A 23,849-nucleotide genomic window follows, 5' to 3' on the forward strand; every position below is an offset into this window, starting at 1 on the left:
GTAGCATAATGGAAAAATAACTGAATTAGGAATCGTATCTTATTTGGTGAACACCACTCTGCTTCTTACTAGATATGAGATCTGGAGCAAATACATTATACAACTTCCCCGCGTGCCATCTAGAATGGGAACAGCAGTAGTTTTCTTACTGAGTATTCCTGTGAAGGATCAAGGTATAAAAGCCTTAATTCATATATGACGTGAAAGCTCTTTGCAGCCTTTAAATTACAAAGTTGAGTATACTGATGCTATATCTATCCAGAACAATACAATGGACTAATGTTTGCCTCCCACTTGCAAATATTTATTTTTATAGTTGATTATTGTGCATTTCTAATTTTATTTCTGTGGATAAATTCATCCAGATAATTGGAAAAATTTTCAAATCTGCCTACACAATTCTTCTGAAAGTTAAGAAACTAAATTGAACGAGTCAAACTACATCTGTTCTGAGAACACAGTACAAATCGGGATATTAAAAAATGTATATATTGACGAAAAAACTTTGACAACAGTCTTTAAAATTTCAATAAAACAATGACCAGCACAACTGACTAAATTAACTACACTGTAAAGACTGCCTACACTCTCATGTCACTAATGGAATCTTACATAATACAGCCAGTGCTCTCAGCCCTAGAAACTATGAACAGCTCACTAGATAAATCTCAATAAGCCTCCACATCAAACAGACTGGAAGAAATCAAAAGACCGCTGAGCTAAGCCAGACCAGGCTGATATTTTGGTTTATTGGTTAACTGTTATGCTTGGAAAGGCATAAAGCTTAATTGCAAAGCTTGAGGTGGATGTCAAAAATGCCTGACTTAAGTAGAAATTCTGATCATAGCATCTGTCACCAGTTAAAACACGTGGAGATCTTTATCCAGGGTATTTTTCTGTTGTTTTTATTTTAAATAAATAGAAATAATTCAGTCACATGTTGACTGAATATGAATCATTGTTTCAGCTTTTTTGAGAAGGTTTGGAAATCCCAGGTGTAAATTAGAGAGTAATATTGCTGTTGATCCAAGTCACGTGAAAGTTAAAAAAAGGGGAAAATCTGGTTTAGTTTATGACTTTTTGTGGTATTAACCATAGTTATTTCACAAATGCTAATGAATACAACACTCGGAAATACTACGTGGAAAAGTGAAATCCAGTAGTGATATTTAGATATTTTTATCACTTTCTACTGAATAACTAACTCAATTTGGGTGAAAGGCAACAAAACTAAACATTTCTTTAGGGGCTTAGCAGAAAGCCCCTTAATTGGTCCAGGAAAGGCTTTAGGAAAAAAAGTGAAAATGAAAGCACAGCACTGCTCTCACATTAACTGCTACCAACAGGAGTCAACTATACTCAATCAACTTTTACTATGGTGCTTTAGGACATGCAAAAAACCTTAAAATATAATCCCTTCCCTTAAGAGCTCATAACTAATTCACAAGAAATAATAACAAAAACAAGATAGAGACAGTACACATACTCTGGAGTACAACAGGAGGAGTCCTAAGGAAAGAAAGGGAGAACAGGGAGGGCTGGATGACCAGTTTATTAATTTAATTAATTAAAACAATTATTGCTACATGAGAGCATCTTATGTTCTAATCAATACACTATCCTTTTATAAGCATTATCACATTTACCCCTTAATCAATTAAGTAGATGCTATCATCATCCCCATTTTAAAATGCTGAAATGAGGAAGCTGAGGCTCAGGAGACTAAATAAATTGTTCAAAATCAGACCAAAAGTTAAATCTGCTTAACTCAACGTTCATCTAGTGACATCATACCATCACTTCTTTGCCAATGTAAGGCATTAGGATCAGACATAGGCCCTTCACCAAGGGAGCCACTGGTAGGTGAGAGAAACTTCCTAGAGGGAAAAAGATTTGTGCTGTACCAAAGATGGAAAAAACAGCATACTGTAAGTAGAAGAAGAGGAGCAGGCATCTAGAAACAGAAAAAGTATGAATAAAAGCAGCAAAAAGGAAAACTATAAGGTATTCAAGGAAATAGTAGGGAAATAAGTTTGATTAGAATGTATGTGCTTGTTGGGGTAGGAAAGAGTAGTTGGTAAATGTTTAATAATATTTATGGGTTTGAATAGTAGGAGTTAAGGTGGAAAGGGCAGGTCCAAATTATATAGGACCTTGAAAGCTAAGCTGAAGAAAATACATTTAACCAACAAATAATGTGGGCAAACGTTCAACCTCACTAGTAATAAAAGCAATGTAAATTGAAACAATACAGTAATTTTCCCTTCACATTCCCTTAAACCTGCACTAAAAAGCATAATTATACCCAGTACTGGGAGATTATACATTCTGGTAAATTTGTAAATTAATACCATCTTATTTTTAACAGCCTGGCTAGCAGTTTCTTGGAATGCTTATATTCTTTAACTTGGTATTTCCATTTCTGATAATTTATTCAAAGAAATAATAAAAAAAAATGGGCAAAGTTCAAATGCATTAGGATATTCACTGCACTACTTTTAATAATGTGGAAAAATTAGATGGATGTAAATGCTCAAGGATAAGTGAATGGTTAAAATGTTTTAGAAATGTTTTAAACAGAAAGGGAACAAGCCAATTAGAGGGGTACGGACTTTGGTCTGTAGACAACAGACGGCTAGTGAAATTTCTGAGCAGGAAGGTGAAAAGGGGAAAATGGTTTTTCAAGAAGATCAATTTATCAAGAAATACGACAATACAGAAATAGAATTTGAAGATTCATTATATTCTGTGACCCAGAAATTACACCCAGATAAATCCATCTGAAAGAACCATATATGTGTAAAATATTTCATAATGATGTTCACTACAGCATTATTAATAATTTTTAAAAATTGGAGGGAAAAATAGCCAATAGTAAGAAAATTAAGTAAATTTGTTCATTATAATAAATGTTACTTAAGCAATTACAAGAAAATAAAATACATGATGATTATATAACCGAAATGCTTATTAAAAGTGAAAAGGAATATTACAAATTGTGTGTATGTGTGTACAGAACAATTACAAATATATTTTATAAAAGCTTAACACTCACGGCTGAAAAAAAATGGCAGGCCAACACAACAAGCAAACTCATCATCCTCCCCCTGCCTACCCGGGACATGACTCCCAGGGGTGTGGACCTTGCTGGCAATGTGGGACAGAATCCTAGAATGAGCTAAGACTCAGCATCAAGGGATTGAGAAAACCTTCTTGACCAAAAGGGGGAAGAGCAAAATGAGACAAAATAAAGTATCAATGAGAGATTCCAAACAGAGTCGAGAGGTATCCTAGAGGTCATTCTTAGGCATAAAATAGATATCACCTTGTTGGTCAAGATGTAATGGAGAGGCTGGAGGGAACTGCCTGAAAATGTAAAGCTGTGTTCCAGTAGCCATGTCTTGAAGATGACTGTATAATGATATAGCTTTCACAATTTGACTGTGTGATTGTGAAAACCTTGGGTCTGATGCTCCTTTTATCTACCTTATCAACAGACGAGTAAAACATATGGAATAAAAATAAATAATAGGGGGAGCAAATGTTAAAATAAATTTAGTAGATTGAGATGCTAGTGATCAATGAAAGGGAGGGGTAAGGGGTATGGTACGTATGAATTTTTTTCTGTTGTCTTCTTATTTCTTTTTCTGAATTGATGCAAATGTTCTAAGAAATGATCATGATGATGAATATGCAACTATGTGATGATATTGTGAATTACTGATTATATATGTAGAATGGAATGATCAAATGTTAAAATGTTTTGGCTTGTTTGTTGTTATATATTTTTTTAAATTAAGAAAAAATATATAATATGGGATGTGTTCAGGCATTATATTAAACTATACAGTATTAAAGGTTCTCATTTAAAAAAAAAAATGGCAGGAAAATAATCCAAAATGATAACAAAGATTCAGCGTTTCAGTGAAGGGAGTAAGACTCTAGCTTTTCCACCGCCTCCGAGTTTTTCTTAATAAGCATATACTACTTTCTGTTTGTTTTGCTTTTTTTTTTGCATGGGCAGGCACCAGGAATCGAACTCAGGTCTCCGGCATGGCAGGTGAGAACTCTGCCTGCTGAGCCACCGTGGCCCACACAGATATTACTTTCAACATAAATAAAAGAGAACATTGAAATAAAGAGAAGCAAGAAAAGAGTTCTGGAGGCCAATGAGGAGACTACATCATAATCCACTTGTCTACCTGGTTCTGAAAGACTGTGTGATTCTAACCAGACTTAAGTAATCTGTGAAATCATCAGTGTAAAAAGAGAGTTTGGCACTACAGACCTAATGAAAATGTCTGGGTAGTTTTCACAATTGCACCTAGGTCACTAAAGGTCCAAGGTTCTCCTAAGTAAACAGATAACAAAACACAGATGAGGGGAGCACAGACTATTGCTCTAATATCATTTATTGTTTTCGGCAAAGGAATAAAAATACAATTAAATCATGGAGTGTCTCTGATTATAAAGAATACACATAAAAAATTAGATAATTTTCCTGAGAAGTAGAGAAATCTTTTGTAAAGAGTAAGCATAGCTCCAAGCATTTTCTAACATATAGCCTATGGATATATATCAAAGACAGAACATATAACCTTTAAGAATAATCTAACGCTTAATTCTTGGATTATATTAGAATGATAATATAATCTTTGATTGCTAATTACGGATCAGCCCTTACTCTTCCTTTTTACAGACATTGTCACTTCACATTAAGTATTATTACTTAATAATTTGGGGCCTGAATGTTTTTTATTTTTTTCCAAGCACATTTTATATTCCATATGAGTAGGTTTTCTTGTGTCCTTCAGAACATCCAGTACTAAGTGGGGCATACACACAGGTGATGCTTAACACATACATACATACTGAGAGATATCAGATCATGCACATATACGCAAAACTAAGATAAATAAATGAAGAAATATGATTCCTTCTGCTATTTTGATTTTTTCAAATGCTAGAAAGAACGCTATTATACACAAAACCCTGAAAAGTCAATAAACTTCCATTCAATGGAGGCTAAGGGCAGGAAGAGATTTCTAGTGAGGAACATCTCCACAGAAGAGGGTATGGGCCCCACAGAATTCAATTTTCATGGGCAAGCCAATCAGTTTGGCAGTGCATGAGACCACAGTTTTGAAGGCAGCCAGAGCTGAAAACAGGAAGAACAAAGACACAAGCAAGTATTTAAGAATGGTATGTCCATCTGTGGAAAGACCACAATTTATAAATGGTTATATGGCGTTTGAATACATTTTTCCAAAGAGACAAATGTTATACATGGTCACAGGCAGACCACAGAAATTATTCATTCTATCACTGAGGCATTATACTTTTACAATGAAATGTTCTATTACAATATTAGTTATTAAAGAAAACAAGATAACAACACTTTTAAAAGAGAAATCTGATATTATTTTCCTAAAATGTTGACATGTAAGGAGAAATTGGCTTAGAGCATGAAGGAGAAAGGATGATGACCTGTACTGGGTTTCTGAAGAAAACTGGGTACTTGATATCTTTAGAGGCCTTTGGAACTGTTTTTTAGAACATATAATTTCATTTCCAAACAAACACAGGAAAAGCAAAACACTAATACTGCTCTGATAATTATCAGCCATAATATTAATAGCTGATTGCCACATATATACAACAAGAGAAGGAAGCAGGAAGATAAAGAAATAGCCAGGTGAGCTTTGATCGCAGGTACTGAGGGCATCAAGTGAATTAAGGGGAGGAAGCGTGTAATTGATCATTAAATGTATCTAAATTCCTTGTTTATAATCTGAATGATGACAGACATAAATAGAACGTAAAAACGTACTAAGAGCAATAGGTGGCTCAAGAATTGTGCTTATAGGGTGGAAAATTCTAGACCTCCAGGATTTAGCAGCTGGATCAGACTTACCAATCCCTGCCAAACCTAGCTACTTTGGCCCAATCTTCTGTCGAGTCTAGCTGGTTTGCACTGACCCAGACGGCCACATGTTCTACCTCTATAGAGGCAGACTGTACAGAACAAAACAGTACAGCTTAGAGGAGGGAAAAGAAATTGGCAGATAGATAGATAGAGAGAGAGAGAGAGAGAGAGAGAGACTGTTTTAGACAACTGGCCCAATTTCAATTCAGAGGCCAAAAAATTCCATCAGACTATTAAACTCAATTTAAATAGAATAGGGATTTTGGTTCATAAAGTAATTACCAATTCCAACAAATTTATAAAGATGACTTGGCTTCACACTTTTTGGCCTTAGAATAAGATAATCAGTGTTGTAATATATAAATATATGGGTCAAGCTGCAAAGTCAAAGTTTGTAATTAAAAAATGTTAATAGTTTGCTTCTTAGAAATTAGCTTCAAACCAGTGAGACATTTCAGAATAACATATTTTTATGTAAAATGGATTACACTTTATTCAGAATCTCTACTTCAATGCCCTACAAAACTTTTTTCATGTATGACGATATATACTTTATTCCTGGGTGAAATTAATGTTTACTTTTTTTATAATATAAGTTGCCTGCAGGAATGAATTACACAGAACCACACATCTAGACACTTGCACTGCTTCATATTTTTTTAGAAGTATAAGAAGGAATACATAAATAAAGGAAATAAAATCATACTCTCCTATTAAGCTAAAATGCTACATATACATATCATTTGTCTTTCTATTTATGTCATTGCTTTTAATGAAAACATTTTCAAAACTTTTGAGATAGCCTACTAGAAGAATGCAGCAGCAGATAACATTAGTTGCCTAATCAACATTCATTCCCCATCCCATTCTTCCTTTAAATAGAACTTGACTTTGGTTGGGTGTTCACCCTTCTCCAAGTAGTCATATGCTTCAAGAAGGGCTGGCACTGACCCCAGTTCCAACTGCAGAATCCTGATTAGCCCAAGCTAACTATAGTGGATCCAGGGAGAAGTTGGGACATGCATAGATTTAATTCTCTAGAGGGCAAGTCTGTAGGGGGTGGTAGTGGGAACATGGAAACACATACTGGAAGTGTTAAAAAAGAAATAGAGAACCACAAGGCCACTGGATATTGTACCTAGACACCGCTGCATCCGGATGTGATCATGCAACTATGAAGGAAGCTTGCCTGGGACAAATATCCATCATATCAAAGATGGCAGTGTAGAAAAATGAAAAGCACCTGGGCCTCTGATGATGTTATCAATGTAGAAATGACTCAATCTGCCTTAAAGCTTCTCGTTATATGAGATTATAAAATATCCTTATTGTTTATATTTTGATTTTGGTTTTATGTTACTTACAGCCAAAAGCATTCCAACAGCTACAAGTATGAATTATTTTAAGCCTCTATTTCAATAGTGAGCTATTTGAGAGCTAAGGGAAAATAATAGAGTATGCTGCTTAATTTACTAGCAGAACAGACACTGTCTAAATGTATAGAATTCAGTCCCACTAGTAGATCCTAAAGTCTTACCTGTTGCATTTCAAAGTGGTTAATATTTCCTTCCCATCTTCCTATCTCCTCTCTCTCTCTCTCTCTCTCTCTCTCACACACACACACACACACACACACATCAGTCATAGGTATTATATTTGCTGTTTGGTTTATCAGCCTTACTATAGGCACTATTTTCACCATACCAATGACTGTAAGGCTTTGGGAAAATGGAAATTATCTCATCCTGACAAAAATGCTAGAAGATTATATTGTAGAATATAACTATAAAGTTCATTTTTCCAAAGAGGCACTTTAAATACCATAGGATTTTAAAGGGTCTGAAATGATGAAATTTTCACTGGTTCATAATTACTGACTATCTACTATATGCTAGGGTATTGGTTTAAATTTTAATCTGACAACTTGGAATAATTTATAGTGTATTTCAGGGCAACTTAAACTAAGCCATTCTGCTGCTGTCAAGATCTATTTGAAACGAATATCCTTCTTTCTCATAAATGGCTAGCTCCTAAGGATCCAAAGCATGTCTTTTACCTGCTTCCCATCAGTGTTGCTAATAGATGTTCTTAAAAAAATTTTTAAGGCATTTCATGATCAAATAATTTGGGGAAATGCTTTATGCTATATCCCACTCTTGACAATTCACAAAGCACATTATGGAATATTAAATGTTCTAAGAAGTCCTGCCATAAGAAACTTTTATTTAATGCAATGTTTCCCAAACTTGCTTAACTCTGGAATCTATTTTTCACTGAATACCTTTTAATATCTTGGAGAAATCAGTATTCCTTAAAATATATGACATACCCCCCTCTAGCATAGCCACTATTTAATTCAGAAGAGACAAAAAAAGAATAAATGCTGAAATAACAGTGAGTTGGAACAAATCACACATGAGAACTGTATTCCAGTGCTCTGCATCATTTTCTCTAATCCCACCAGTCAGGAATAACACAGAATTCAATCACTTCACAAATGATTCCTAAACCAATTCTTTTATTACAGAAAACTTGGATACAAAACTTCTAACCAATCCCTAATGTCACATAAAATCCAAACTAGTCTCTTTGGCGTATCTGTTTCACTCACTGATATCCCCAGAACCTAGTATATAGTACCTACCCAGAGTAGGTGATCAATTAATCTTTGCTCTAGGAATGAATGATGCTTCCATCATGTTCTCTCTATCCCAGCCTGCTTTCTCAGGCTTGTACAGTATGTGTTCTGATTTCTGCATCTTTGTTCATGCTAAATACCCTCATATGCAATGCCCCCCTCACTACCTATGCAAATCCTGCCCATCTTTTCAAGTCCAGATTAAGCCTGGCTCCTTCGTGGAGCCTGACCTCACCTTCTTCTGAAATCCTACCCCTTGACATTCAGTCCTAGAGAGTTTGTCAGTACAAGAGAGTTTGATACTCATCTTTCCTTAAGCAGTTCACAAGTTGGCTTAATCTCTCAGTAAATGATAAGCTCCTTGAATTCAACAGCATGTCATAAACTACTTTTATACATCTAAAGTAACAAAGCACAAAATTTTATTGATTAATTTATAAGAAGAAATTCAGTATGTAACAACAATAACCAGAAACTCCTGGAATTTCTAAACCATACATTACTAAAATCAATAGTTAAAAGGACCAAATTCTGAATAAAAAATAAATATTATCCAGTTTTTAAAGAAACTGTTTCCTATGATTTTTTCTTTTACTCCATTTTCTCATCTGGAAAATAACTCTATGATATTTCTCTACAGTTACTGAATGAGAAATGAATAGTGTTTGTAAACCTGCTGATAAATGCAAGACTTTATCTCATAGTCCTGGAAGCAATCTTGGAGTTTAAAATTATGTAACCTTATTACATTATATTAGCTTGGTTCATATAACATGTAAGCAGCAAAAATACCAAAGCTAAGAAAAAATATTTACTCATGCTTTACTAAGATGCAGAAAGAGGATGCAGGCATTGCCAAAAATTCCATAGAACATGCTCAAACTAAAACAACAATGCCTTAGTTATTAAAGAAGGCTATAGCCTGAAGCAGTGCTTAGGAACAAAGATTACTTGGTCCATTCAAGAGTCAATATTTAAGAATACAATGACTAATTCTCACTTCAAGTTCATGAATGTATTTTTTTTAAGAACTTCTTTTGGTTAAAAGTTTTAGTTGTAGTTTTTCTATATGATCAATGAGCCTAAGAATGAACAAAAACTTGAAATATGAAACTCTCCAGTAGGGCAAAGGATCAGTATAGACTTAATTCTGATTTTAAGAACTTCTCAACAAGGGTTCACAAGACTTGTACTTTACTTCTCAGTCTCCAAAAATGCTCATTATCTACCCTGTCTAAAGAACCAGACTGAATGTTCTATAAACAACTGTGGAAAATGCATGAATGATACATTCAGACCATATCAAAACACTGGGTGTTTAATTTCGAACAATTTGAATTCAAACTAATACTACTGTTGTTAATAGAAACCCCACTTATAGATAACCACCTATATTTTAAAAATATTCTGGCTGAGACTACTGTGAGCTAAAAATAACCATTAAGTTATATTTCTAGCATTAGCTGTATGACCTAGAACAAACTGTTTGACTTTTCTGTACCTTCATTTTCATGTTTGCAAAACAAGAGAATGGGACTGGGACTAGAGGACTTCTTAGGGTCCTTCAAAGATAAAAACAAATACTAATAGTTGTTGTCATCTCTATAATTTTTATTGACAAGCTGAATGAAAAATATAAGCAAAGACTCTGAAAAACAGTAGACTAAGCCTACAAAAATCACAGTATAGCAAGAATTATCATAAAACCCCCAAATCCTCTGCCCATAGCATCAAACTCACCAAACACAAGAGTTTTACAGAAATAAATGTTTTTTTTTTAAAAAAAAAAAAGTAAATTTTTCAGTGGCCACACTAATTACCCTATTGGGGTAATTTAATTCATTCCCTACTTGCCAAGCAGAAAAGGAAGATTTCTACCTTCTTGGCTTTATAGCATGTCATCAGAAAACTTGAGACCCACTCTCCTCCATTGCCTCTGTCCTCTGTCCAACAAGAAAACAGAGCATGAGGCTTACTGAGGATAAGAACATTCACGAGCCAAAAAGACACCCAAACCATATTACCATCTACCATCCACAGAAAGGGTTTTAAAGTCACCTCAAAACAAATTTCTCCTCTGGCCTCCCCCACCTTTCCTCCTAAAATCAACCTACCATGTGTGCAAAAGTAAGATTATCTGGTCTATATTCAGAAGGCTCTGGGTGAACTGGATCATTTTCCACAGAGTCTGATGATATAAAATCTAAAGCAAAACTTAGAAAAGGTGACTTTCTGCTCCAAGAGGTGTGGTAAAAATTAGCATGGGCTTTTGCAGACAGAATTAGATTCCTCTTCTGGATCTGCAAATAACTCAATCTCACTAACCTTACTTTACTCCTCTGTGAAATGAGGCTAACACTATACACTTTACAGAGCCGTGATGATGTCTAAATGAGATGTGTATAAAGGGTCCGGCATGTGACAATCATGCAAATAAGCATTAAAGAAATGCCACCTCCTTAACAACTTCTCCCTTCCTTTTACAGTAGCGGAATAGAGACACAGCACAACAGATATTAGCCATAGTCTTCGTTAGACTGTCAGTTTGTCTAGAACAGAGTATATCTAATTCATCTTTGTTTTCCCAGTGCCCAGCAGAGGGCAGGGCCCAAGTAAAAGCATAATATACGCTTAAGTGGAGCAAATGAGAATCCTTTGATCCTTTGAGTCTGAGTATGTTAAGATTATCCTGGCTATGGTCAAAGAAAATTCTGATTTTCAGCTTAGCACAACAGGCACTTGCTCCAGCTACTATATAGTTGAAAGCAAATAAACTATTCTGAATTTTAATAATTACATTCTCTAAAATAGCTTTGAAAATTCAATTCTTTCCTAAACAATGGAGTGGGTAACCACAGAAACTTGCGGAATCTCTTTCCTAGAAGAACAGGAAAAAAGCAAGTCTGCTTGGAAATTCCTTCAAGCTCTGTCTATAAGCAGAGTGCTGGACTAGATTAGATGATCCTAGGAAGATCCTTCCAGACCTACACCACTAAGACTTTCAAAGAAATAGCTAAAAGAAGTCTCTGTCATCTACATCCAGGAAAATTCAATAGCTGCAATATAACATCTCCTAACATAGCCACTGTTAATACTTTTATTCAGATCTAGTGATACATTTACAAACACGTTTTCTTCTTAAATTATACTAAGCCGTGCTAGGCTATTAATTTGAACATGAGCTCTTTCTAACAAGACAGAATAGAGATTAAATTTAACAACAAAATAAAGGAGATTATTATTTTTTGTTCCTCTATTCAATCTATGAATTTCAATAAATCCAAATCTACTCATGCCCAAAGTCTTATAAGAAATACACTGGGGGCCCTCAAATATTCCACTTAACTGTTTCATTTAAGAATTCATTTTGCATTTATTACTTATATCACATTGTCCAGCTGATTACTATACGTTGTCTTTCATTTTCCTGTTTTACAAATGATTTTTTGTCTCCCTAGCTGAACCTTGAACAAGATTCAAATTTTATATATTTCGTGTACTCCTTTATCATGGTAATACTAAGTTCACGTAAGTGCTTACAAATTCTTATTGACTATTTGAAAATGAAGGGAGAAAGTGAAAGTGATAGAACACTCCTTACACTGAGTAACTATATGAAGCTTTGGCAAAGCAGACATTCTAGCAAATCTAAAATAAAGTCTATGCTGACATTTGTCATTTGGTTGGGACTAGCATAGTTGAAGGTTAATAGATACAGCAGCCAAAAGGAAAGACCTAGAATTAAAGATCATTTAACGCCTGCTCAGTAAGGGATGAATAACTATCAAGGTATAGATAGAGACTATTTTGAAAGACAGACACATTCCCCAGATCACAAAGCTGTGTTGGTTCTGATTCTATATAGGATCAATTATTCATTGTCAGGTCAAGTCAGTCAGGTGACAGTAACAAAAAAGGAAAGGAGTTTTAGATAATTAAAATGTAATAACATTATTTTAAAATGTCCAAATGAAACTTGTGTTTTCTCATTCTTCATAATCCAAAGAACACAAGTAGAACAAGACTAATGGGCTCAACAGTTGTTACAGATGCACTCTGCATACATGTAAGTGGGGAGGCAGATTCCTGCTCTTCTCTTTAAATATGAAAAGGGAACTGTCAGTTTCTAGTACAGGATGGGTTCTGTTGTTGTACTTAACTGGGAATACAGCAATTTATCAAACTCGCAAATCTGGTAACAATTATGTAAAGCCTCAGCTTAGTGTTTTACAGAAAGAAAAAATCTCAAGGACAGTCCAAACCTCTTTTTTTATAGAAAAGGAAACTGAGGCCCAAAATTACGTTAAGTAACTAGTCTCAGCTGGCCATCATGGCTATATAGCAACAAAGTCAGGAGTAGAAACCAGATTATGTGCCTCTCCCTCAGTAACAAAAGTTACTTCTTCATTAAGAAAGGATTTATGTGTCAGACACTATGCTAGGTACTAGATATGCAAAGACGAATAAGACATTGAGCATATCTTAAAAAAACATAATAGCAAGAAAATGGGATGAGTACAATAATAGAAGTAGAGCAGTAGCAGAGAGAAAAAGCAAATCGTATCTGTATTTGCCTTCCAATATTTTCAAAGACAATGAACTGTTAATAGTTTGTTTTATCCTGACAATAGCTTTATGAGTACAAAGTGCAGACCTTACTGTTACTGTTATACAGATGCAGAAACTGAAGTGCAAAGTGGATGAGGGTGTCTATTAAGGTCATTTCCAGGGCAGCAAAAAGCCTAGAAACCAAGTCTATTTACTCCAAGACAGACATTTTTTTCACTAGATGGAAAAAGCAAATGTTCTTTTTATGTCCGTTTCCTTTCTGACCAAGAGCACACATTTGCAAGATGTTGCAGAGAACAATCTGTGGCTGTGGAAGCTAGGTTACCTGGGCCATAAGGTATCATCAGCTATAGTCAGTTATTTGATGGTTGAGTAGTCAACCAAGACAGCTTTATTACCAGTATTCTTAAAGTGCCCATTATGTATACACAGAATAGATGGAAAAAGTTAATTCTGCAGGGAACAGACATGTAAACATTTCAACAAAAAGTGACATAATTAAACAAACTACAACAACATGAACCACCAGTACAAATAACTGCAAATTAAGATCCTAAAAGTCTGGGCCCATGACAAACTTTGGGATCTGTCCTGTAACTACTTGTTGAAGAGTGCTTTGAAACTGCTGCTTTTTTATTTCTTTACTTTGAATATATGTTATACTATACAATAAAAAAGTTAAAAAAAAAAAGATCTTAAAAGTTTGGGAGGAGCAAATCTGGTGGGTGCTGCCCCCAAAATACCCTGTAAGCATTAGAGAATAAAAGACCTATGAACACAATGATAAATACCAGTCTTCAGAATATTTTCAAAAAGGCCCTTGCCAAAAATATTCATCACATTAAAAAATATATATTAATTTCCTAATTCCTTCAACTCACTTTTCAACTTTATCCAAAACAATTATAAGACTATTCTGTTTCCCTCTTTCTAGTAAAGTTATATATTTTGCAACCTTTCATATTCAAGAGGAATGAATTTATAGTAGAGGTTCCCATCAACATGGCTTTGGCTAGAAGATTAAAAATGTGGTTCCGCTGCCCTATTCTTCCATCCTCCTTCAGAGACAACCTAAATGAAATGAATCTAATAATTTTCTCCTCCACATACGAAAATTTGCATAAACATCCAAGAATCACTTCATAAAAACTAAAAGAGAAAAGCATTTTCTTCAGTTTTAAGTTGTTTTAAGCATTAACTTCACTTGTGTGATAGTCTTATACCATGTTCTATTTATATCACTACTTATCATGGCCTTATAAAATGTTTTAAACTCTAGCACATTGTAGAATTACTACAAAACAGACAAAGCTAAGGAAAAACAATTATTAGTGATTTCAAGCTATTTGCAAGAAGAATTTCTTTAAGAACAGGCCAAAAAATAAAAATTATAAACATTTTTGCTCCAAAGGAATAATTCTTTCATCATTTAAAAAACACAACTCAGTTTTCTAAAAAATTAAAAACTCTCAGTTATTTCCTGAATGTACTGAGGGGATTCATATTTACAGCCAGTTTCCTTCCTTTTTAATATTTGGCGAATTTTATAAGTAGCAATTTAAATGACAATTCTGAACTGCCTCAGGTTTCATTAGAGTTATTACCATCAGTTGCATCATAAAATTATTTCAGAAAATTTTCTAATTCCTAAGCCAGAAATACCACAGAAAAAGAAATTTTTAATAAAAAACAGTTTAAGATCTAAATTTCAAATGCGATAATTAACTTTTTTAAGTGGGAGGGAATCAGACCTAATTCATCTCTAGTTCCCAAAACAAAGACCACTGGGCCAAACTGCAACCTAGATGAAGTCAATGTAATTAGACATGCAGCGACAGTGACATCTAGTGTTAACAACTGCAATCCAGCTAGACCACCATCAAATCTTCCCAAGTGCTATAGAAAGCTTCTCTTTACAAAAAACAAACAAAAAGGACTTAAGCATTATATTTTAAAATTTCCCATAATCAAAACGTTTTCATAGATTTCCTTCCAGGTATTTTAAAAACCTTGTTAAAAGAAGTTTTCTCAGAAAGTAAACAAAATTTAAGGCCTACAAGTTTAAAAAGCACTGCTTATTCTTTGTGGTCAACACCTGTAACTGTTCCCATTCATGACAGAGTTTAATGCAAAGGTAATCTGGGACATGTTCCAGTGACTGTATCATTTATCAGACATTTAAACTTCCAGCTGTAAAAATAAAGATATTGCACAAGACATTTTTTTGATGACACATCAAGAAAAAATAATGTAGAACTTTTCAAGAAGATCTGAATATTCAAAAAAGGACAAAAAGAAAAACTATAGCTGATGCACTGAGAAATGAATTCTGCATTTCAACCCTTGCTACTTAACTATATTTTTGTTGCTTTCAAAGACCCATTTATTAAATTACTTTTGTCAAAGGCTTAAGATTTGGCACCATACATTAAGTTATTAAAGTCTTTTTATAATTTTATGCTGTAGATCAATCTACAGAAGTAAGCAAAATTCCAAAAATTATTTTTGGCCAGGATAATGTTTTGTTAGTACTAGATGGAACTTACCTATTTTTTTTGGAAAGTTCATCCTTTCCTCTTTTAACTCCAAAAATTCTTGTGATCAAGGTACTAAAGAGAAGTGTGGATGAATTTCTCACCTAGTGTGAAAATAAACATACAATAAGCGTTAAGAAATAGTCACGGCACGAAACCAACATCTACAATATTCAAACCAGACATTCAAACTCATTACTCAATTGGTAATATGGAGCTAAAGAAAATGTGGCTTGTGTTCATAAAATAAGATGATTTTCAAAAACCTTTACAGTAATTGACCCAATGACTTTCTCTTAAAGCTGAGCTCTACAATACAAGCACATGCACAAAATGCAGCCCATTTCTATACATCTAACATTACCACCATTTTCATTATCTTTGTACTCGTATCCATCAAATAACATCTAGTAAAAAAATGAATTCATTTTTCTATATCTTTTCTGACCACTAATATTCCAGTAAAGACCTTAGTCTTTTCTATCAATTTCCTGCAATTGTTTACCTACTGAGAATATATTTAAGTTCTAATTTCAAAGAATCCTTATTAACATAAACAAGAATATATTTCATGATTTAATATTTAAAATGCTATGCTACTCCACAATTCCAGTGACTTAATCAATTTAGATACTAAAAAAAATTTTGAGACAACTAGTTCATAAAAATAAGAGAGGCAGGAGCTATCATTAATAAATATGAATTCTTTCTTTAAGATGATGATAATAGAGGACAACTATTTCCAAACCTGAGTATCTATTTCCAAACCAATGCTTGGAATACCAAAATGCTTTGGAATATCATAAAAATGTCTTGAATTTATGATATCTTGGACATCTTCAATTATCTCACCAATTCTGAGTAGCAATTATAAATATGTACTGGCTTCTCTACATTGTATAAAGTACTATGCCAGCACCCTGGAAAATATTCAGAAAAATAATTCAGAAACAGAAGACACACTAACTTTCATCACAGAGCCAATATTCTAATTAGGGAGGTGTCATAATCATATGATATATTAAACAAGAATATAAGAAAAGTCATTAAAAAAATGACACAGGTTTAAGAACAGTTTCCTGAAACCGCTGGAATAAGTTGTTAAACTCAAATGCCCACAAGGACCAGTAATGGAGGTAGCAGGGGATGGGATTTAACAAGACACTGTTCAGTGTCAGCTGAGTTATTGCCATGAGAGACTATAAGTCCAGTGTTACCAGATATTCTGTTTTTTTAAAGAAAAGTCAGAAACCCTGATTTTTATACTGTTCCCTTACAATTTTGAAATATTAGAAATGAAGACGAACAAGAAGAAAGAAAAAACATCACTTGGGCAACATATGGCCTATAGGTCACCAGTCCGCAACCTCTTCTCTAGAGATCTGGCTCAGTCCATCCATGGTGACCCTGGAAGGGACTTAATAGATACACTGGCATATTTATGACAAAATTCCAATGAAATCCTAAAACTGGACAGATTCACTGATGTCCATTCAACAAACATTAATTGAGCCTCTACCACATTCCTTGTCTAATGTTCCCAAGCAACGAATTACATTATCAACATCACCTCAATAAGCCTAGCTCAAGCCTTGATATGGTCTACTGAAATGTTCCCGAATTGCCCAGGTTTACGCTGATGTGGTAGTCAGATCCAGGTGTCAACTTGGCCAGGTGAACATGCCTACTTCTACAGCTGTGGACATGAGTCAATGGCATGTAAACCTCATCTGTTGCTGATTACATCTGCAGTCAGCCAGGAGGCATGCCTGTTGCAACGAATGATGTTTGGTTTAATTGGCTGGAGCTTAAATGAGAGAGCTCAATTTAACACGGCCCAAGCAGTTCAGCATACCTCATCTCAGCACTCACGGCTCAGCCTAGGCCTTTGGAGATGCAGAAAAGAATGACTGTGGGGAAAGTTGTTGGAACCCAGAGGTTTGGGGAGAAGGCCAGCAGACATTGCCCTGTGCCTTCCCAAGTAAGAAAGAACCTCAACTGAAAGTTAAGCTGCCTTTCCTCTGAAGAACTATACCTTAACTAAATAAATCCCCTTTTATTGAAAGCCAATCTGTTCTCTGGTGTGTTGCAGTCCACCAGCTAGCAAACTAGAACAGGCGACTTAGTAAAGACATCAAGGATCCCTTCTTCTCTCGGAAATCTCTCTGTCATGAGCACGCATACACACCTCCCGACACCCCCCACACACACGAAAGGAAACTCCATATTCCAGTAACCTTAAATATCTAATGAAGACTAGCAGAAGCAGTAAAGTTAAAACAGGAGTGGCTGGAGTTGTTGAAAGCTGATACCCGCCAAGACACACCTTTAACAAAGCCATAGAAGACAGCCTTATAAACAAGGCCTGGAACTGGGGTAGTTAAGGTGAACCAACAGTGCAGCAGGGAGAACTGATCAGAACCACAGCTCTCCTGGACTGGTCAGGGGCTGAAGGTTGTTAGCGTTGGGGTGGAGCACCCCAAGACAGCATTATATTATTCCACCTACTTCTATGTGTCTTTAAAATTCTCCATAATAAAAATTGTTTTAAAAGCCAAAACCAACCAAACATCTTTTTTAAATTATAGCCATTCTAGTGGGTGTGAAGTGGTATGTCATTGTGATTTTTTATTTCTATTTCTCTAATGACTAATGATGTTAAGTGGCTTTTCATGTGCTCATTGGTCATTCGTATACCTTCTGTTCTAGTTTGCTAGATGCCGGAATGCAACGCACCAGAGATGGATTGGCTTTCAATAAAAGGGGATTTATTTTGTTAGTTCTTCAGAGGAAAGGCAGCTAACTTTCAACTGAGGTTCTTTCTTATGTGAGAAGGCACAGGACGATCTCTGCTGGCCTTCTCTCCAGGCCTCTGGGTTCCAACAACTTTCCCTGGGGTGATTCCTTTCTGCATCTCTAAAGGCCTGGGCTGAGCTGCGAGTGCTAAAATGAGGTATGCTGAGCTGCTTGGGCTGTGCTACAATGAGTTCTCTCATTTAAATACCAGCCAATTAAATCAAACACCATTCGTTACAGCAGGCACACCTCCTAGCCAACTGCAGATGTAATTAGCAACAGATGAGGTTCAGTACCATTGGTTCATGCCCACAGCAACAGACCTAGGCACGTTCACCTGGCCAAGTTGACAACTGAATCTAACTACCACACCTTCCTTGGGGAAAAATCTTTTCAAATTTATGGTTATTTTTTTTTTTTTTTTTGCATGGGCAGGCACCAGGAACATGGCTAATTTTTAATTGCCATTCCATGGGTTGTCTTTAGTTTCTTGATATGCTTTGAAACAAAAATTTTTAAATTTTGGTGAAGTTTAATCCATTCAATTTTCTTCTGTTGTTTGTGCTTTAAAGTGTCATAACTAAGAAACTTCAGTCTAATCCAAGATTCCAAAGACCTGAAGCTAAGTGTGGTTTTGTTTTGTTAGTTTTAACTCTTACATTTAGGTTTTTTATTCATTTTGAGTTAATTTTTGTTTATAGTGTGAGAAAGGATGCAACTTGATTCTTTTGCATGTGAATATATAGTTGCTTCAGTACCCTATATTGAAAAGACTAGTTTTCCACTGAATTGCCTTGGCACCCTTGTCAAAAATCAATTGATTATTAAATATAAGAGTGTATTTCTAGAATTGCGATTCTATTTCATTCATCTATATATATCTATCTTTCTACAATTACCACCTTGTTTTGATTACTATCACTTTGCAGTGTTTTGAAATCAAGATGTGCAAGTTCTCCAGCTTCGTACTTTTCAAGATTGTTTTGGCTATTCTGAGTCCCTTGCAATTCCATATAAACTTTAGGATCAGCTTGTCACTGTCTGCAAAATAGCCAAATGGCATTTTGATAGGGATTCCGTTCAATCTATATGTAGATCAATTAGGACAGTAATGCCATTATAACATTATTACATCTTCCAATCCCTGAAGACATATTTCCGTTTAAGCTTTTCTTTTTCATGCAACAATGTTTTATAGTTTCCAATGTACAAGTCCTGTACTTGTAATAATTTCCTTCTAAGAATTTTATTCTTTTTGGTGGAATTGTAAATGGAATGGTTTCTTTAATTTCATTTTTGGATTGTTCATTGTTAGAGGAAACACAACTGACTTTTGTCTATTGACCTTGAATCTTACCATCTTGCTGAACTTGTTTATTAGCACTAAAAGTTTTTCAGCATGTAGATTCCCTAGGGTTTTCTACATACATACCATGTAAATAGACATAGTTTGCATCTTCTTTTCCAATCTGGTCAATTTTTATTTCTTTTACTTACCTAATTGCCCTGGCTAGAACCTCCACTACAATGTTAAATAGAACTGGTGAGAGCAAACATTCTTGCCTTGTTCCTGATCTTAGAGTGAGAGCTTGAGGTTTCTCACAATTGAGTATGGCACTGGCTGATGGTTTTTCACACATGCTCCTTATCAAGTTGAGTTCTCTTCCATTCCTAGTTTGTTGAGTGTTTTTATCATGAAAGGGTGTTGGATTTTGATAAATGATCATGTGGTATTTGTCCTTTATTCTACAAGTGTGATACATTAATTGACTTTCACATGTAGAAAAATATATATTTATGTCAACTATTTTTAAACCTATAGAAAATTTACAGTAGAGCATTAAAAAAAGTTAAAAAGGTAAAGCAAAATTTGACGCACATGAAAAAAGACTTCTTGTTTCATAAGACTAAAAAGAGCGACACTATCTAAATATCTGAGTAATAGAATGAATGTTTCAAGGACATGTTTCACATACCATTTTTTATTTTTTAACATTTCTTCCATATTTTCCTTCCCTTTCCACTATAAAGCTGATGAGCAGAGAGATCAAATAGAAGCAGAATGAAAGATGTGTGACTGACAAATTGTATTACTGACTCCTAAATCATCGAGTAAATGCTAATGTGCATCACTGACATAAATGTTAAAGTGGGTAATGAAAAGATTATGAATGGTGCTATAATATATTTAGAAAAAGCCCACAGTAGTAACATCAATGAAAACATGTCTCAAGAATGTGCCAAGATGGCCGCTAAGCAAGGTGTGGGATTTAGTTCGTCCTCCAAAACAGCTACTAAATAATAGGAACAGTACAGAACAACTGCTGGGGCCACGTCAGTGACAGGACACACAGAGTACCCCAGTCTGGAACAGCTGCAAGCCCCCCCAGAACTGTGAGTTTCCCAAGCTGTGGCAACCCGTGCCCCTCCCCCAAAGGCTGCTTCCCAGAGGGGAAAGGAAAGAGACTTCACCAGCAGCAGGGGCTGAGCCCAACCAAATGCCAATTGTGGAATTAATTAACAAATTCTGACTACTAAAAATAGGCCCCCAGCTCAGGTGAACCTGGTCAAAGCTGAGGTCACTCACTTTTGCCCCAGTGCCAAGGGGGCAGGGCTGATGGAAAAGGAAAAAAAAAAAGAAACAGACGTTTTTGTGACTGTGTTTCTACAAAGGCTTGACTGCCTTTGGATACAGTGGCAGGGCTCCTCAGGCTGCAACTGCCCCAGGCATAGGCAGAAATAGGCTCGTTTGAGGGCTTGTCTGGAGACTGTGCCTTCCCCAGGGGAGGGGTGAAGCCCAACGCAGGTGGAATCCCTCCTCAACAAATTCAGACCCCAGGCCTTGGTAATGTGAAGCCATTAAAACCACCCTACAACCTCTCCTCTGTCTCCACCACATCCCCAGCAGGGAGAGTCTGCCAAAGTTAAGGGTGCCGCATCATCTTATGTTGGTGGGACTTGCAGGCAGACAGGCACCACATACTGGGCAGGATAAGGCAAACAGAGCCCAGAGACTTCACAGGAAAGTCTTTCAACCTGCTGGGTCTCACCCTCAGGGAAAACCGATGCAGGTGACTCTTTGCTCCTGACAGGAGGCCACTTTGGTCTGGGAAAATCCGGCTGGGGTCTATAATATCTAAGTAGACCCTCCTAAGGTTGGGGGGAAAAAGGCACCATACAAGCAGGGCAAGAAACAAGAAAACAAGAACTGAAAAACTCTCCTCTGTTAAACAAAACCTAAGCTAGAGGTCCAGAAAAAGCTGAACTGAATGTCAAAGAACAGATAGACAACAAATTCATCCAACAAGAAAACCTTAGGTAAAAGAAGTGAAAGCAGTCTCCAGAATAAGGTAATTAAATGCCTAGACGCCAGCAAAAAATAATAAATCACACTAGGAAAATGGAAGATATGGCCCAGTCAAAGGAACAAACCAACAATTCAAATGAGACACAGGAGTTGGAACAGTTAATTCAGAATGTTCGAACAGACATGGAAAAACTCATCAAAAACCAAATCAATGAATTGAGGGAGGATATAAAAAAGGCAAGGAAGGAATAAAAAGAAGAAATCAAAAGTCTGAAAAAACAAATCACAGAACATATGGGAATGAAAGGCACAGTAGAACACATGAAAAAAAGAATGGAAACCTACAATGTTAGATCTCAAGGAGCAGAAGATACAATTAATGAACTGGAGGACGGGACATATGCAATACGACAAGCAACACAAAATACAGGGAAAAGAATGGAAAAATATGAGCAGGGACTCAAGGAACTGAATGACAACATGAAGCGCACGAATATATGTGTTGTGGATGTCCCAGAAGGAGAAGAGAAGGAAAAAGGAGAAAAACTAATGGAGGAAAATTTCCCAACTCTTATGAAAGACTTAAAATTACAGATCCAAGAAGTGCAGCATACACCAAAGAGAATAGATCCAAATAGATGTACTCCAAGACACTTACTAATCAGAATGTCAGAGGTCAAAGAGAAAGAGAGAATCCTGAAAGCAGCAACAGAAAAGCAATCCATCACACAAGGAAAGCCCAATAAGACTATGCTTAGATTTTCAGCAGAAACGATGGAGGTGAGAAGACAGTGGGATGATATATTTAAATTACTAAAAGAGAAAAACTGCAAACCAAGAATTCTATATTAAGCAAAACTGTCCTTCAAAAATGAGGGAGAAATTAAAACAGTTCAGACAAAAAATCACTGAGAGAATTTGTGACCAAGAGACTGGCTCTGCAAGAAATACTAAAAGGAGCAGTAGAGACAGATAAGAAAAGACAAGAGAGAGTGGTGTGGAGAAGAGTGAAGAAATGAAGACTATCAGTTAAGGTAAAAAAAAGAAAAATCAGGTATGACATATAAAATCCAAAAGGCAGATTGGTAGAAGAAAGTATTGCCTGTACATGTTAATGGATTAAACTTCCCAATCAAAAAACTGGTAGAATGGATTAAAAAACAGGATCCATCTAAATGCTATCTACAGAAAACACATCTTAGACCCAAGGATAAACATAGTTTGAAATGAAAGGTTAGGAAAAGATATTTCTTGCAAATAACAATCAGAAAAGAGCAGGAGTAGCTATACTAATATCCAACAAATTAGACTTCAAATGTAAAACAGTTAAAAGACACAAAGAAGGACCCTATATATTAATAAAAGGAATAATTCAACAAGAAGACATAATCACAAATATTTATGCACCGAGCCAGAATGCTCCAAAATATATGAGGCAAACACTGTAAAGAGAAACAGACACATCTACCATAATAGCTGAAGACTTCAATTCCACACTCTCATCAATGGACAGAACACCTAGACAGAAGATCAATAAAGAAACAGAGAACTTGAATAATGCCATAAATGACCTAGACTTAACAGACACTTATAGAACATTATACCCCACAACAGCAGGATACACCTTTTCCTCAAGTGCTCATGGATCATTCTCAAGGATAGACCATATGCTGGGTCACAAAGCAAGTCTCAATAAATTTAAAAAGATTGAAATCATACAAAACACTTTCTCAGATCATAAAGGAATGAATTTGGAAATCAATAATAGGCAGAGTGCCAGAAAATTCACAAATATGTGGAGGCTCAACAACACACTCAACCAGCGGGTCAAGGAAGAAATTACAAGAGAAATCAGTAAATATCTTGAGGCAAATGAAAATGAAAACACAACATACCAAAACTTATGGGATGCAGCAAAGACAGTGCTAAGAGGGAAATTTATTGCCCTAAATACCTATATCAAAAAAGAAGAAATGGCAAAAATTGAAGAATTAACTGTCCACTTGGAAGAACTAGAGAAAGAATAGCAAACTAACCCCAAAGCAGGCAATAAAGAAATAAATGAAATTGAGAACATGA

General features: G+C 35.5%; 1 protein-coding gene across 8 annotated transcripts in view; it reads right to left on the minus strand.

The window, feature by feature from the left end:
* THADA (THADA armadillo repeat containing) overlaps positions 1 to 23,849 on the minus strand; it is a 456,651-nt gene that overhangs the window by 274,688 nt on the left and 158,114 nt on the right. For all 8 annotated transcript variants that reach the window (XM_077134100.1, XM_077134099.1, XM_077134098.1 and 5 more), the window contains exon 26: positions 15,680 to 15,771. In XM_077134100.1, the coding sequence (XP_076990215.1) occupies positions 15,680 to 15,771 (92 nt within the window). The remainder of the gene's footprint in view (positions 1 to 15,679; positions 15,772 to 23,849) is intronic.

Source organism: Tamandua tetradactyla, chromosome 17 (genome assembly GCF_023851605.1).
Source record: "Tamandua tetradactyla isolate mTamTet1 chromosome 17, mTamTet1.pri, whole genome shotgun sequence".
In the NCBI taxonomy this organism is placed as follows: domain Eukaryota; kingdom Metazoa; phylum Chordata; class Mammalia; order Pilosa; family Myrmecophagidae; genus Tamandua; species Tamandua tetradactyla.